We start from the raw sequence: 15,324 nt of genomic DNA, 5'->3' as shown, positions 1-15,324 counted from the left end.
TTGGGGAAGTGACGGCAGTTCCGTGTCCTGTGTGGGGGCGGTGGGAGTGATGAGTTCACTGAGACCGTGATAGCCGTTGTGTGAAGATGGAGGTAGGCTCCTGAGCGTTAAGAAGGCTGGCCAGAGAGCGCGGCTGACGGGGTTGAAGCAGAAGCGGGAAGCGGCAGATGGGAGGGGAGAGAGAGCGGGGTTTGGGGGGTGTTGTCATGTCTGGGTCAGAAAACGTCGCTCCGATCTAACTCTCTGCTTCCCCTAACTTATCCCCGCGGCTTTCTTTTGGTTTCCAGTTTCCCGGAGGAAATGACAATTACCTGACGATCACAGGGCCCTCGCACCCCTTCCTGTCAGGGGCCGAGGTGAGCATGAGTTGCCGACGCTGCGCGGAGAGGGTGGGAGGCAGCGGTGGGGTAGGATGATGGGGAGGAGAGCGCGGACGCCAGGGCCCGGGGGTTGGGAACCGGAGGCTGAGATCGATATCTGGAGAAAAGTGGCAGCTGCCTTCAGAGCCTATGAGGACTACGCGGAAGGCCAGGAAAGCTGCTGTCATCAGAAAAGCAGGACTCTGGAAAAAGCGAACCTATTTTAGAGCGATTCTGTATTGGAGTATAGAATGAAATTGTCTCCTTTCGTGGAGGAGAAACAAGTACAATAATGGGAGATCGCAGGAGGGAGAGAATGTTTCAGCCAAAGAAATTTGGGAAGGGGCAGGAGTTTACCTAACACGTCAACTGTGGAATGTGTTCATTCTTAAACCGTACTCTATTGAAGGGGTATGTGTTTCGTTGAAACTTCCTACCTAGCAATTTTTTGAAAAGTTAATGGTTATGTTTACTTACAGAGTGTTAGCTTGTTGTGCTAGTGAGAGAATGAAAGGGAATATTTGCGAGAAAACATGGAGTTGAGTAGAGCACGCGTTTCTGTTTGCCAGTGCCTCAGAGTTTGGGTAGGTTACTTCACCCTTATGTGTCAGTTTCCCTAGCTGTCAAAGGATTGTAATAATAGTTTCTTACGACGTTGTGAAGTGGAAGTAATCATGGTGATGTCCTTTAGTGTTCTTGGAAAAGGTTTAATTGAAATGTTGTCATAAATATGTATGATTTGTTTAGACAAGGCAAAAGAAAAGGGTGGAACAAAAATAAATTCAGTCTTTGAGAAACGGAAACTTTGAACTTTCTGTCTTTTGAGAATTTTTAATTGTTTTCAAACTTGGCATAAACCATTTGATCACTTTTTTTGTATCAAGAATTCTCAATTGCTGTTGAATGAACTTATCCATAGGGTCGCAAAGAGTTGGACACGACTGAAGCGACTTGGCATGCATTCATGAACTTATCCTGTAACAAACCTTAATACTTTCATGTATGAGAATTAGATGGGCAAGGCGGGGGGGAGGGTTGCTAGTTTCTTTTAACTTTATTGTGATTACTATTTATTTTTACACTCTTAACTACAGTGTGAATCAAATGAGCAGTAAATTTAGAAATAATACAAAACTAAAATCCGTTTGATGCTTTGCAATCTCATTGTCAGTTTCTTCTGAGTGATATCTTCATGGTTTAATTTCATTATGTGGAGTGTTGTAGATTTCACATTAGTCTCATCCACATAAAAGCACATCATTACCAATTTCTTCTGAATCAAGTCTCCACAATTTAAATTTCTTTATTTAAGTGTTGTAAATTTCACATTGGCCTCCTCAAGAACTTTTCCAGGTTTGAGTCTTTCCTTTGTGTTTGCTTCTATTACTTTAAGAAAAAAAATTTTTATAAACTCTTTTGCCAAGAAGTTCATAACTAAATTTCAGTGGATTCCTTTAGCTTAGGGCCCTGTCATTGTTACCATTTCTCTTTATCCATTACAACTTCTTCACCTTTGTTTTCCCTCTTGTGTGTTTGTTTTCCTTTATTTCAGTTGGTTTGTGGTTTTTGTTGTTTCTGGTCTTACTATGTGCCACTCCAAGTATATCTTAAAACAAGATGAAGGTAATTAAAATTTTTTTTTCTTTAGAAGAAGAGTAATTTTTAGAGTTTCTTGCAAGGAAAAGAAATGTCCACAAAAATAACTTATCATAAAAAAATTGAAAAAATTGGACTTCTTTGAAATATAAAGTGTTTTGGGTGTTTTTTTTTTTTTTGGCCATGCTGTGCAGCTCTCCAGGTTGTAGTTCCCCAACCAGGGACTGAACCCAGGCCCAAACAGTTGAGAGTGCCAAGTCCTGACCACTAGAGCAACAGGGAATTTCCAAAATTTAAGAACTTTTCATCAGTAGACATCATTAAGAAATTAAATAGGCACTTCACAGACTGGGAGAAGATATTTTATTACATATATCTGGCTCAGATTCAGAGTATATTCAGGTACTTCTGCAGAGTGAAATAAAGAATCCAATTTTTAAATGGACAGAAGATTTAAACTTGCATATCAGAAGAGAGGGTATCCAAATTGTCACTAGGCATATGAAAAAGTATCATCACTTATCAGGGAAATGCCAATTAACAATGAGGTACCATTTTATACCCAACATAATGGTGAAAATTTAAAAAACTGATCGTTCCAGGAGTTAATAAGCATGTAGATAACTCTGACTCATTGCTGGTGAGACTAAATCGATTCAGCCTCTTTGGAAAACTAGCAGTATCTACGACACATGAAATATAGTTATCCTGTGACCTGGTAATTCCACTCCTTGATGTATACATAAGAGAAATGAATGCATATACTAAACAAAAACATGTATGTCCACAGAAACTTGATTTATATAGCTAAACAGTGGAAACAAATGTCTATAAACTGATAGGTTTGTTAAAGGGAATACTACACAGCAATAAAAAATAATGAACTACTAATGCAACCTGAGTGATCTCAAAAATATACTATTGGATAAAAGAAGCCAAATAAAAGAGTAGACACTCTATGGGTTTATTTTTAAATTAAGATGAAGAATAGACAGCACTAAACTATGCTGATAGAAATCAGAATAGTGGTACCCTCTGTGGAAGGGAGGGAGTACTGACTAGAGAGGAGCATGAGAAGATCTTTTAGAGTGATGGAAATGTTCTGTATCTTTATCTGGGCAGTAGATAATTGGGTGTTAAGGTATGTAAAAATTCATTGAGCTATATACTTAAAATTTGTGTGCTTTACATTACTTATACCTCAATAAAATAAGAAATAATAATTTTTAAAGATTAAGTGTCCAGAGAGGCAGGCTTAGCATTTATAATAGCATTGTTTGAGCTAGGAGAGCTCTATAGTCTGAAGGGAGTTTAATCTTTCTGTTTATCTTGTTTAGGTTGGCACTTAAATAATGATATTGTACTTTGAGCACTCTGGGGAAATTAGTCATAAAGATGCATGCTTGCATGTTAAGTCGCTTCAGTCCTGTCTGATTCTTTGTCTCCTCTGTCTATGGGATTCTCCAGGCAAGAATACTGGAATGAGTTGCCATTCCCTTCTCTAGGAGATCTTCCTGATCCAGGGATCAAACTGACCTCTCTTGCATCTCCTACATTGACAGGCAGGTTCTTTACACTAGCGCCATCTGGGAAGCCCCAGTCATAAAGATACCTGTCCTTAATTTTCCTAATTTTCTAAATAATCATTAGAACCAGTTAATGATTTCAGGCTGAATAGTTAAGTTTTCATTACTGTATCAGTTTTTAAGAACAATTAAACTATTTTAATAATCCATAGGACCAATGTATTGTTGAATAAATCAGTGTTTGATTAAAAGAACTTTTCCTTAAGATGAATAATCTACACAAGAAATTACTTAAATACTGGATTGTATGTTTTGGTATGGAGGAATGTGAAAAGGTAGGAAAAATGGTATTTAAAATTTTTTTAGTTCTCTAAATAGCTAAACCTTTATAATCCTTGCTTATAAACTATAATTCCCAAACTGCTTTCTTCTTCATAAAGCCCCAGGAATTTAACAGAAGGAAATGAAAGTTGAGTTGAAAAGGGAGAAGAATCATGTTTCTTTTTCCTCTTTCTGTGTCCACGTCATTTAGTTTTACTTTAATATTTGCTACAGTTTTATCTTTTTATATTTGGCAAGCTAGAGTTTATGATTTAGTTATATAGTGAATCCACTGAAATAAAAGATCTTTAGATGTTCATTATCTAATAATCTTACCAATAGCTTGTGGTAGTAAAAGCTTTAGAGTAGATCTCTATTCTAACAGGTGGTTTCCCCTTCTGTATTCTTGATCATTGCAGTTATTTTACTCTTCCTTTTTAAAGGAAGAAACAACGTAACAAAAAACAAAACAGGAGTAAAGCCATAGATGCAGAATAACAAAGCTGTTTCCATTCCAGTGGGTGGTACATAGAAAGAATGCCTTGTTAATTCGATACAGTGAAATCTCTGCTTCCTTGGTGTTTAGTGTAGTTCATGAGAATACTCTAGATGGTTTATGAAGGCTAGTCCTTTGTAGAACACTGGTCTTTTGTATGAATTTTTATTCTTTTTTCAGTTCTCATTAACAAATAGTATCATTTTCATATCAGCAGAGTTACTTTTCTTATTTGTTGTGGTAAGCAGAAAAGGTTAGTCATCTATTGCTTTACCAAAGCAACCTGTATCTTCTTAAAAAATTGTAAACTACTATTTTACAACTGTTGATCTATTACAATAAATGTTTCTCCGGATCCTTCCTGTCACTGTAACTTTTGTTTGTTTACATCAGAATTTGGTAAAAATCTTTGTACTGTTTTTCCTGAAAAACGCTCACATGAACTTGAACTGAAATCTCAGAGTCATGGACTGAAGTTAAGAACTTCCACATAATAAGAAAAATTATGATTTGTGTACTGAGGAAAGTTCAGTTCTTAGGGAGAGTTTTAGTTTTTCCTCAATTGTATGCTCCTGTGCTCTTTATGCTCCCCTCGTGTTAATATCGCAAATGTTTACCATGCTAAATAGTAAGGCTCTTGGAAGAGGAAAATATAGAAATGAAGCAATATACATGTCTTTTTGTCTTCTAGGAAACTTTTTTTCTGTTTTCCAGTGTGATTTCAGAGAAATTTCACAGACATACTCTCTCCCTAGTTTTAATAGCTGGAAATATTCTATCAAAATTAAAAATGGTGATATTGGTGAGATCCTTCGTAGGTCTGGAAATACCTTGAGGAATTCTTAAAGAATGTTGTTGTTGTTGTTCAGTTGCTCAGTTGTGTCCACTTTTTGTGACCCCGTGGACTGCAGCATGCCAGGCTTCCCTTTCCTTCACCATCTCCTGGAGCTTGCTCTAACTCATGTCCACTGAGTCGTTGATGCCATTCAACCATCTCATCCTCTGTCATCCCCTTCTCCTTGTGCCTTCAATCTTTCCCACCATCAGGGTTTTTTCCAGTGAGTCAGCTTTTCACATCAGGTGGTCAAAGTACTGAAGCTTTAGCTTCAGCATCAGTCCTTGCAATGAATATTCAGGATTGATTTCCTTTAGAATTGACTGGTTTGATCTCCTAGGAGTCCAAGAGACTCTCAAGAGTCTTCTCCAACACCACAGTTCAAAAGCATCAACTTGTTGGTGCTTAGCCTTCTTTATGGTCCAACTCTCAACATCTATACATGACTATAGGAAAAACCATAACTTTGACTAGATGGACCTTTGTCAGCAAAGTGATGTCTCTGCTTTTTAATATGCTGTCTAGGTTGGTCGTAGCTTTTCTTGCAAGGAGCAAGCTTCTTTTAATTTCATGGCTGCAGTCACCACCTGCAGTGATTCAGGAGCCCAAGAAAATAAAGTCTGTCACTGTTCCCATTGTTTCCCCATCCATTTCCCATGAAGTGATGGGACTAGATGCCATGATCTTTGTTATTTGAATGTTGAGTTTTAAGCCAGCTTTTTCTCTCTCCTCTTTCATGTTCATTGAGAGGCTCTTTAGTTCCTCTTCGCTTTCTGCCATAAGGGTAGTGTCTTCTGCATATCTGAGGTTATTGATATTTCTTTCAGCAATCTTGTTTCCAGCTTATGCTTCATCCAGCCCGGCATTTTGCATGATATACTCTGCATATAAGTTAAATAAGCAGAGTGACAATATACAGCCTTGACGTACTCCTTTCCCAATTTGGAACCAGTCCATTGTTCCATGTCCAGTTTTAACTGTTGCTTCTTGACCTGCCTACAGGTTTCTCAGGAGGCAGGTCAGGTGGTCTGGTGTTGTCTTTTTCAGAATTTCCCACAGTTTGTTGTGATACACACAGTCAAAGGCTTTATTGTAGTCAGTGAAGCAGAAATAGATGTTTATCTGAAATTCTCTTGCTTTTTCTGTGATCCAGTGGATGTTAGCAATTTGATCTGATTCATCTGCCTTTTTAAAATCCTGCTTGAGATACGTTACTTAATTATGAAAAAGAAAAAAAAAATACCTGTGGGTATCTACTGAATTTCATCTGAATCAGTTAATATTTATTGTGCCATATGACAAGTTGATAAAATTTAAAGTTTCTAAAATTCCAACAATCTGTGATAATTGGTTGGAGTAGGTGACAAGCTAACAATTAGGATATTAATGTTATCACTAAGTAATTATATATATATCAGGGCCATGTGACAAACCTTTCTGTAGTAAATCCCATTAGTTCTCCTAATAACCATATAAGGAGATTACAAGTCTGATTTTATAAATGAGGAAAACCCATTTGAGGTCATATAGTAAGTGGCAGAGAAGGGACTTGAACCCAGATCTCTGTGACACAAAAGTCTCTTGCTTTTAATGCTCTATTGCTGTTGTTATTAATGCTCTGTTGCTGCAGATGTTGCCGTTTTTAGTTTTTTAGAAACCATAACATTTAATGTATTTTGAATGAGACATTGATCTGTTACCTCCGTGAATGGTGGCCTCATTCAGAGTGCATGCCTGCACGCTCACTCAGTTCTGACTACTTGTGACCCATGGACTGTAGCCCACCAGGCTCCTCTGCCTGGGACTTCCCAGGCAAGAACACTGGAGTGAGTTGCCATTTCCTTCTCTGGGGGATCTTCCCAACCCAGAAATCGAACCTGAGTCTCCTGTGTCTCCTGCATTAGCAGGCAGGTTCTTTACTACTGAGTAGAAAGACTATATTATTATTGTAGTTGGATTCAGAGGAAGTGATTGGGTCTTCCAGCTGGAGTAATCTTTTTCTTCCTCTTTTGCAGAAAGGCTCGTTCAGAGCAAGACAGGAATGTGTTCGGGAACTCTTAGAGAACCAGTTTGCCCTCTGGCTATATCTCTTATGAAGGTTTTTCTCCTCACTGTTATCCTTATTTTGGTTGGCATTGTTGGGTTTTCTGAAAATCCTGTACATATGGGAATTTTGTACAAATCATGATTTCTAAAACAGAAAAGAGGTAGGAAACTCTCAAGTGCATATATTTTAGAAGTGCATAAGGTCCCCGTGACAGTTCCTTTTAGGATTTGCTTCAGAGGACCCTAAAACAACAAAGTCTAATTGTCTGGTTGACATTGAATTTCTGTGGTCTAACAGTTCAGGTGTAGTAATTATGAAATAATTGCTGTATCCTAGAAACTTCAGACAGATTTTAAGCATCATAACAAAACAGGTTATAAAGGTTGAGTCCTTATTAATGGTGCTGAAAGAATCATTCATTAGACCAACAGGCAAAATAGTTTAGGACAACCAAGATGATAAAGGCAGAAAAGAGATAAGTGAATTGAAAACTGTGATTTTGATATTGGCAGCTTTGTACATGACATATGGCCAAAGATATGAGGAAGAAGAGACTTATTTTTAAAATTAAATAAGTCCTAAGATATTGATAACAAAAATGGGATCCAGGCTGAAAAGAAGTACACTAAGAATGTCTAGTACTCTGGCACGTTCTTCTAGCAGTATGCAACTCCTCCTCTTTCCACTAAATCTTTTTCCTTTTTTCCCTCCCTACAGACGTTCCACACACCAAGCCTGGGTGATGAGGAATTTGAAATCCCACCTATCTCCTTGGATTCTGACCCCTCATTGGCTGTCTCGGATGTGGTTGGCCACTTTGATGACCTGGCAGACCCTTCCTCCTCTCAGGATGGCAGCTTTTCAGCCCAGTATGGGGTCCAGACGTTGGACATGCCTGTGGGCATGACCCATGGCTTGATGGAGCAGGGCGGGGGGCTCCTGAGTGGGGGCTTGACCATGGTAAGGGGCAAGACATTATCAGGCTTACCCAACCTCATGGGCATGGTGTTAGGGGAGATACAAGTGACTCTGTATGCCCTACTTAATTCCCTTGGGTATTACTTTTCATTCTACTTACTAAAGGCTAATAATGACCTCACTTCCCTTGAATAAGTGAGATTTATCATTTGAATCAATTTTTTTTGAAACGTTTTAAAATTGTAAAATGTGCAGTGTTAACCCTGAAATGAAAATTATTTATTGGATTTTTGAAAGAAAAGTTTTTTCCCTATTACATTATGGCTTTCACATTCTACAGTTCAAATGAGTGTGATTGCTGGTATGTTGAGGGGTGTATTCAAAACCTGTCTGAACCATGAGTGGATTAAGTGGATTAATATGTGTTTCAGTGTATTGGGCTTCTAGCACATCTCATCAGCACATCGACACACACTACACTTGATGCCAGACATCTCTTCTAACATTGGCTTTATTCTGATTTGCCTGTGCATTGAACTTTACCCAGCCATTATTTAAGAGGGTACAGGGATAAAGTTTTTCTTTCCCCTGTGTGTCATCACTATCTCCAGATTACTGAATGATTTACTTGCTCTGAACTTGCCCAAAATTAAGACTTCTTTGGCTGTTTTTAGTTATTTTGGAATAGGCCTTTAAGTACAAATAAGTGACTTAGTACGCAACCTGTAATTTCTCTACTTATTAAAAAGCTTAGTATGTTTTATATGTAGATAAATTATTTGATGTTAGTTTAAATGATGATGCATTCTGGGTAAGCAGAGGGTTTATAAACTGTCCTGAATTCAGGTTCAGGGAAGGGAAAGGTGGTGTTTTTTATATTTACTGTTTAATTTGTCCTTCTGCTTCTCTCAGGACTTGGATCATTCTATAGGAACTCAGTATAGTGCCAACCCACCGGTTACAATTGATGTACCAATGACAGACATGACATCTGGCTTGATGGGGCATAGCCAGTTGACCACCATTGATCAGTCAGAACTGAGTTCTCAACTTGGTCTGAGCTTAGGGGGTGGCACCATCCTGCCACCTGCCCAGTCACCTGAGGATCGTCTTTCAACCACCCCTTCACCTACAGGTTCACTTCATGAGGATGGTGTTGAGGAATTCCGGAGGGTAAGGCATTCTCTGCCAAAATCAAATCTGCCATGTTACACTGGGATAAAACCCTTGACATATAGATCCTACTAAGTTTTCTCTCCTACTGCCCTGCCATCTTCTCTGCTCTTTTCTGGTTATGGGGTCCTGCCTCTATTACAGTTTATAATGCTTTTTCCAACCCCCATACTTATCAGTCTTCACATACTTTACTAAAGCCTTAATCCTCTTGCCTCTATTTTTATTTAGCATTTCTGAAAATTCCATTCATATGACTAGTTTACCCCATCTAAAAGTCCTTTTCTGTCAGTTCTCCAGATGTGATACTTCCCTCATAATTCTGTCTCTTTTCTCCTCACAGCAACCTCCCAGCCAGAAGACAGTTGTGGTGGAAGCAGGGAAAAAGCAGAAGGCTCCAAAGAAGAGAAAAAAGAAAGATCCTAATGAACCTCAAAAACCAGTTTCAGCATATGCTTTATTCTTTCGTGACACACAGGCTGCCATCAAGGGACAGAATCCCAATGCCACTTTTGGAGAGGTTTCAAAAATTGTTGCTTCTATGTGGGACAGTCTTGGAGAAGAGCAAAAACAGGTGAGCAAATAACGAGGAACAATGTTATAGAAGTTCTTAAGAATAAGGGGGATAGGGACTTCCATGCTGGTCCAGTGGCTAAGACTCCACGCTTCAGATGCAGTGGACCCAGGTTCAATCCATGGTCAGGGAACCAGGCCCCACATGCTGCTACTAAGACCTGGTGCAGCAAAATAACTTTTTAAAAATTGGTTAAAAAAAAAAAAAGGCAAGGGGATTAAACCTAAGCTTTAACTTTCTCAGATGTTATTTAATACCAACTCTTTGTTAGTGGGATTCAAGATCATCTGTCTTAAAACTTCACTTTCACGCATTGGAGAAGGAAATGGCAACCCACTCCAGTGTTCTTGTCTGGAGAATCCAAGGGACAGGGGAGCCTGGTGGGCTGCTGTCTATGGGGTCGCATAGAGTCAGACACGACTGAAGTGACTTAGCAGCAGCCTTAAAAATTGCAGCCATACCCTGAATCCAAAATACCTACGTAAAAATTATTATAAAAAACACTGAATCCACAGCTAAGTTTGGAGTTTTTCATTGGCCTCATATAAACTTGAGAACTATAGTTAACCTCCCTAAATTTAACCTGAATTAAACAGATGAAAATTGTTACTACATAAATATACAACTGAAATGAAAGATGAATGTAATTATCATTACCCTAGGCTCAACAGGTGTTATATCAAAGTAAGTCTGGTACTTAATCATTAAAACAAAAACTGAATATATTACAGATAATTTATATCAGTTATGTGCTGCTCAGTAAACCACCACAAATTTAGTAGCTTAAGACAGAAGTAATTTATTACTTATTATGATTCTGTAAATTGGTTAGGTGGTTTTCCTGGTGTTCTTACCTGGGTTTATTCCTGCAGTTGTACTCACAAACAGCAGCCTGATATGGCTGCTCAAGATGACCTTGCTACCATCTCTGGTAGTTGGTGCTACCTGTTGGCTTAAACGCCTTGGTTCTCTTTCGCATGGTCTCTCATCCTCCAAATAGGCTAGACTGACTTCTTTACACTGGCAGGCTTAGAGCAGTGTTCCAAGAGAACAAAAACAGGTGCCCCCAAATTCTTAATTCAGCCACATTCTAATGGTTAAAGCAACTCACAGAGCTAGCCCAAATTCAAAGGAAAGGGAAATAGGTTTCATTTGTTAATGGAAGACTAGGTACACAGAACAGGAAGAATTGTGGCCATCGTTACAGTTTATCACATTCCTTAAGAGGGAGAGTATACTGACTGGGTAGACATGATCCCAGACTAAGCAGACTACTGATTTATCATGTAGTTAGGGGGTCAGGATTTGTGTTGGTTACAGAAGTGTGGGCAGTGGTTGCTATTATCTTTAGAAGTGTAGTTATTCTGCAAGCCTACTCTTGATTGGCTGGCTTTCATATACAAGTCTGCCATGGAGGCTGTCTTGAGTAATAGTTTTCAGAAGTGTATTCACCTAAGAAGGGTTGTCAATATTTACACTAAGATGAATTGTCTTTCATTGATGAATAATACAGGATTATTAGTCTTTTCTATGAGTATGTGGACTTTTTAAGCAGGCTCTTTCATGCAGGTATATAAGAGGAAAACTGAAGCTGCCAAGAAAGAGTATCTGAAGGCTCTGGCTGCTTATAAAGACAATCAAGAGTGTCAGGTAAGAGGACTGGGATAGATGTATATTTAAACCAATAAACAGATTTTTGAGCTGCTTATTAGCATTTATAAGAAGTAAATACCACCAAAAATCTGTGGAATCTATTAATACTATGTAGTATTAAAGCTTAAAAGTATATAGCAAGTTTCCCATCTGTTTCCATCATAATACTCTCCGAACAGTCTGTCTTTGAGTTTGATATTCTCATTGTTTACTTTAGCCAAGTAGCACACATGGCTGCCCATTTTTCTTTCTTTCTTTACCCACCACGTTCACCCCCTGACCCCCACCCCCATCTGTATTTTTTTTTTGGAAGGTGATTAGGGTGAACATACCCTGGGGAAGAGGATAAATCTCCTGATTTTTTCTTTCATCTTCTTTTAGGCCACTGTGGAAACTGTGGACATGGACCCAGCGCCACCATCACAGACTCCTTCTCCACCTCCTGTGGCTGCTGCTGACCCAGCGTCTCCAGCACCAGCCTCAACAGAGCCCCCTGCCCTGTCTCCTTCCATTGTTGTCAATTCCACTCTTTCATCCTATGTGGCAAACCAGGCATCTTCTGGGGCTGGAGGTCAGCCCAATATTACCAAGTTGATTATTACCAAACAGATGTTGCCCTCTTCTATTACTATGTCTCAAGGCGGGATGGTTACTGTTATCCCAGCCACAGTGGTGACCTCTCGGGGTCTCCAACTTGGCCAAACCAGTACAGCTACTATCCAGCCCAGTCAACAAGCCCAGATTGTCACTCGATCGGTGTTGCAGGCAGCAGCAGCAGCAGCAGCTTCTATGCAACTACCTCCACCACGACTACAGCCCCCTCCACTACAGCAGATGCCTCAACCCCCAACTCAGCAGCAAGTAACCATTCTCCAACAGCCTCCCCCACTCCAGGCCATGCAACAGCCTCCACCTCAGAAATTTCGAATCAACCTACAGCAACAGCCACCTCCACTGCAAGTCAAGATTGTGCCTCCACCCACTCTGAAAATGCAGACTACTTTAGTTCCACCACCTGTAGAAAGTAGTCCAGAGCAGCCTGTGAACAACAGCCCTGAGACCCACACAGTGGAGGAGACCACTCCTGAGACAATCTGTGAAATGATCACAGATGTAGTGTCTGAGGTGAGACTGTTTTCAGGTATTTGCTCTAGACCAGTGAAAGCATTTTGGTTGATAAAATAAAAGCAGGAGTTGCTAGTAGCATTTAATGCCTGACGAGGATACAAAATATCCTATAGAGAACGTTTGCTTACAACTGAATTATCCCACCCGAGATACTCTGTAGTGTTCTTGAGAAGAAACATGAAGAGGGCCTCCTGCCCTAGATTACTCCTTAACTCAGCAGAAGTAATACTGTAGTTCAAGTAAAGATACAGCCTAAGCATAGTTACTTTTCAAGTGTCTACCCCAGGATCCAAAGCTTGAGAGACAAATTCTTCCATTTCTCCCAAACCTTGACTGCTTGGCTTATGTTTTAAGTAAAGGGATGGGTAGGGGATATAGGTAAAAAAATTCAGTTAGTTTGTATCAATGAGTCTTTCCAAAGAGACAGATGCCAGTTTACCCTAGTTTTAACTTGAAATTTAGTATATTTGTGATGTTAGCTTCGTAACTAATGAAACAATGTTTTTTTGATGTGGGCCATATTTTTTTTAATTGGAGAACTGCTTTACAATACTGTGTTGGTTTCTGCCATACATCAACATGAGAAACAATTATTTTGGGGGAAAAAAAAAACCCACCCTGCAAAATCAGGAACTATGGATCTGGAAAGTTTATCTTCTCTTAGTCCCTCTGATCTTAGTGACCCAACCTCTACTCACATTCTACTTTTGAATTGATATTTTCAGAGGAATATTATTTATTTAAGTGTAGAATAAAGTTAGTGATAGGTTAAGATTAAACACTACCATTATGACCAGCATTCCCCTGATGGGAAGCATCATGTCAGTCTGGATGACAAAATTCTAAAGCTGGATTTGGAGTGAGATCAAGAATTCACCTTTCTTTGGAACTTTACCCCTACCTGTGAGGGACTGTAACATGTGTTGCTCCACTGGATCACAGAGTTAATTTGACTAGCTGGCTGGCTGGCTAGGTAGCAATCTAGTCCATCCTGATGCTCTCTTCCTCTCATAGGTTGAGTCTCCTTCTCAAATGGATGTTGAATTGGTGACTGGGTCTCCCGTGACACTTTCACCCCAGCCTCGATGTGTGAGGTCTGGCTGTGAAAACCCTCCCGTTGTGAGTAAGGACTGGGATAATGAGTACTGCAGCAATGAGTGCGTGGTGAAGCACTGCAGGTGAGCTTACAGTTCCCTTCTTATAATTAATGTATGGCTAAATTAACTGCTGGAATAACATGGTATCTGAGCATATAATCAGTATCACCTTACCTTAGGTAGAATAGGTTGCTATGTATGTCTGATTACAGAAGCTAGTAGAAAAGTTTCCCTCCTTAAAAAGAGCTTACATTTGCCATATAGACAAAGATGACATAATTAGCAGTTCACACTTTTCAGTTACCATGTTAGCTCTACGTGTTCATTTTGAAACTATGACACATCAAGCTGTTGGTGTCTGTGAATATCAGTATAGTTTATCTCCTTAGTGCAAACCAGACCACTTAGGTAATGAATTAGAATTTGAGGATGGATAGGTGGTTAAGTAGCACAATAAAATGCTAAGTATGGGGCAAAGGGAAGAAGTTCTGAAGATTCTGCCCATTTCCCCAGTTTTCCTGAGACTGACCTACATTCATGAAATAAGGCATTGGTATTTCCTATCTGAAATCCTTTAAATTAGGATTGCCTATACTTCTGACTTCTAGGCCTATTACCCTTATACTCCTATTTCGGTGATATCTATTTAAGACAGTTTAAAAAAAACATACCTAGGCTGTAATTCTAAGTTTGTGTGTATCTTTTTCTTTCTTAGGGATGTCTTCTTGGCCTGGGTAGCCTCTAGAAACTCAAACACAGTGGTGTTTGTGAAATAGTACATCTGTTCTCCAAGCCAGTGAAGACTTACTGATGGGAACATGTCCACCGAGCCTATTTTAAAAAGACAAGCGAGGCTTCTGGTAGTGCCTGATCTCAACCCATGATGATCCTTTATGTCTTTCACCTTTCTCCCCTTCTGTCGCTCTTCTACAGGAGCTACGGAGCAGGGCCACTGGGTTTGCTGCAATCTGGAATTGCTTTTTACTTTCAAGTACAAGCAGATATATCAGTGATAATAACAGGAAAGGGTGAAGGGAATATAAACAAGTAGAACATAGGGGTGATGGATGGGTGGGGGATTGTTTGAGGAAACTTGTTGGTATAATTGTCGTAGGATTTACCTAAAAGATTATTAAAATGATAGAGTACTCAGCTTTGAGTCTAGGAAAAAAACATCACTGTGTGCATCCCTTCTAAAGGGGCTAAAAGGTTGCATTAAAGGTTACCTCTTAGAGAACTATTACTATCACATCTGTACATTCATTATTAGTTTGAGAACAAAGGTTTTCAACACAGTAATAATAAGTACAGTGGACTGTAGAGAAAATAACATCACCCAGGAGCTTCTTATTTCTCTGCAATTATATTTCTGTACTCAACTTTTTGATTGTATCACAGTTTGAGTGTAAAAGGGAGAACTCGACATCCTTAATATAAGAGGTTTCACCAAAGTTTAAAGAAAGTGTGTTCACTTGTGTTTGATGAAATATCTTTTTAAAAATAGGCCCGAAGTGTTTTCACTTATACAGGCTAATTCTCTACATACCCTAGGCACTTATTTAATGTAAGATGTGCTTATTTCATTTTTCTTGGAATTAAAT

At 39.2% G+C, this 15,324-nt stretch overlaps 1 protein-coding gene across 1 annotated transcript; it reads left to right on the top strand.

Moving 5' to 3' along the window:
- The first annotated feature begins 13 nt into the window (after positions 1-13).
- On the top strand, positions 14-15,174 carry TOX4 (TOX high mobility group box family member 4). Its single transcript, XM_052646121.1, has 9 exons — positions 14-92; positions 288-356; positions 7,898-8,140; positions 9,011-9,271; positions 9,615-9,845; positions 11,415-11,495; positions 11,880-12,623; positions 13,641-13,804; positions 14,439-15,174. Exons 1-9 carry the CDS (start codon positions 87-89, stop codon positions 14,497-14,499), a joined length of 1,860 nt encoding a protein of 619 aa, XP_052502081.1. The 5' UTR covers positions 14-86; the 3' UTR covers positions 14,500-15,174.
- The last annotated feature ends 150 nt before the right edge of the window (positions 15,175-15,324 follow it).

The sequence above is a fragment of the Budorcas taxicolor genome, chromosome 10 (genome assembly GCF_023091745.1).
Source record: "Budorcas taxicolor isolate Tak-1 chromosome 10, Takin1.1, whole genome shotgun sequence".
Taxonomy (NCBI): Eukaryota; Metazoa; Chordata; class Mammalia; order Artiodactyla; family Bovidae; genus Budorcas; species Budorcas taxicolor.
The sequence above is the reverse complement of the archived record's forward strand: the minus strand, read 5'-3'. Positions and strand labels throughout refer to the sequence as shown.

What these genes read in the sequence shown, in the direction of transcription:
- TOX4 (XM_052646121.1), top strand. An exon ending in TGAGTGGGGGCTTGACCATG is followed by an intron (nt 8,141 to 9,010) that starts GTAAGGGGCAAG and finishes TGCTTCTCTCAG; the next exon opens with GACTTGGATCATTCTATAGG. An exon ending in GTGTTGAGGAATTCCGGAGG is followed by an intron (nt 9,272 to 9,614) that starts GTAAGGCATTCT and finishes TTCTCCTCACAG; the next exon opens with CAACCTCCCAGCCAGAAGAC.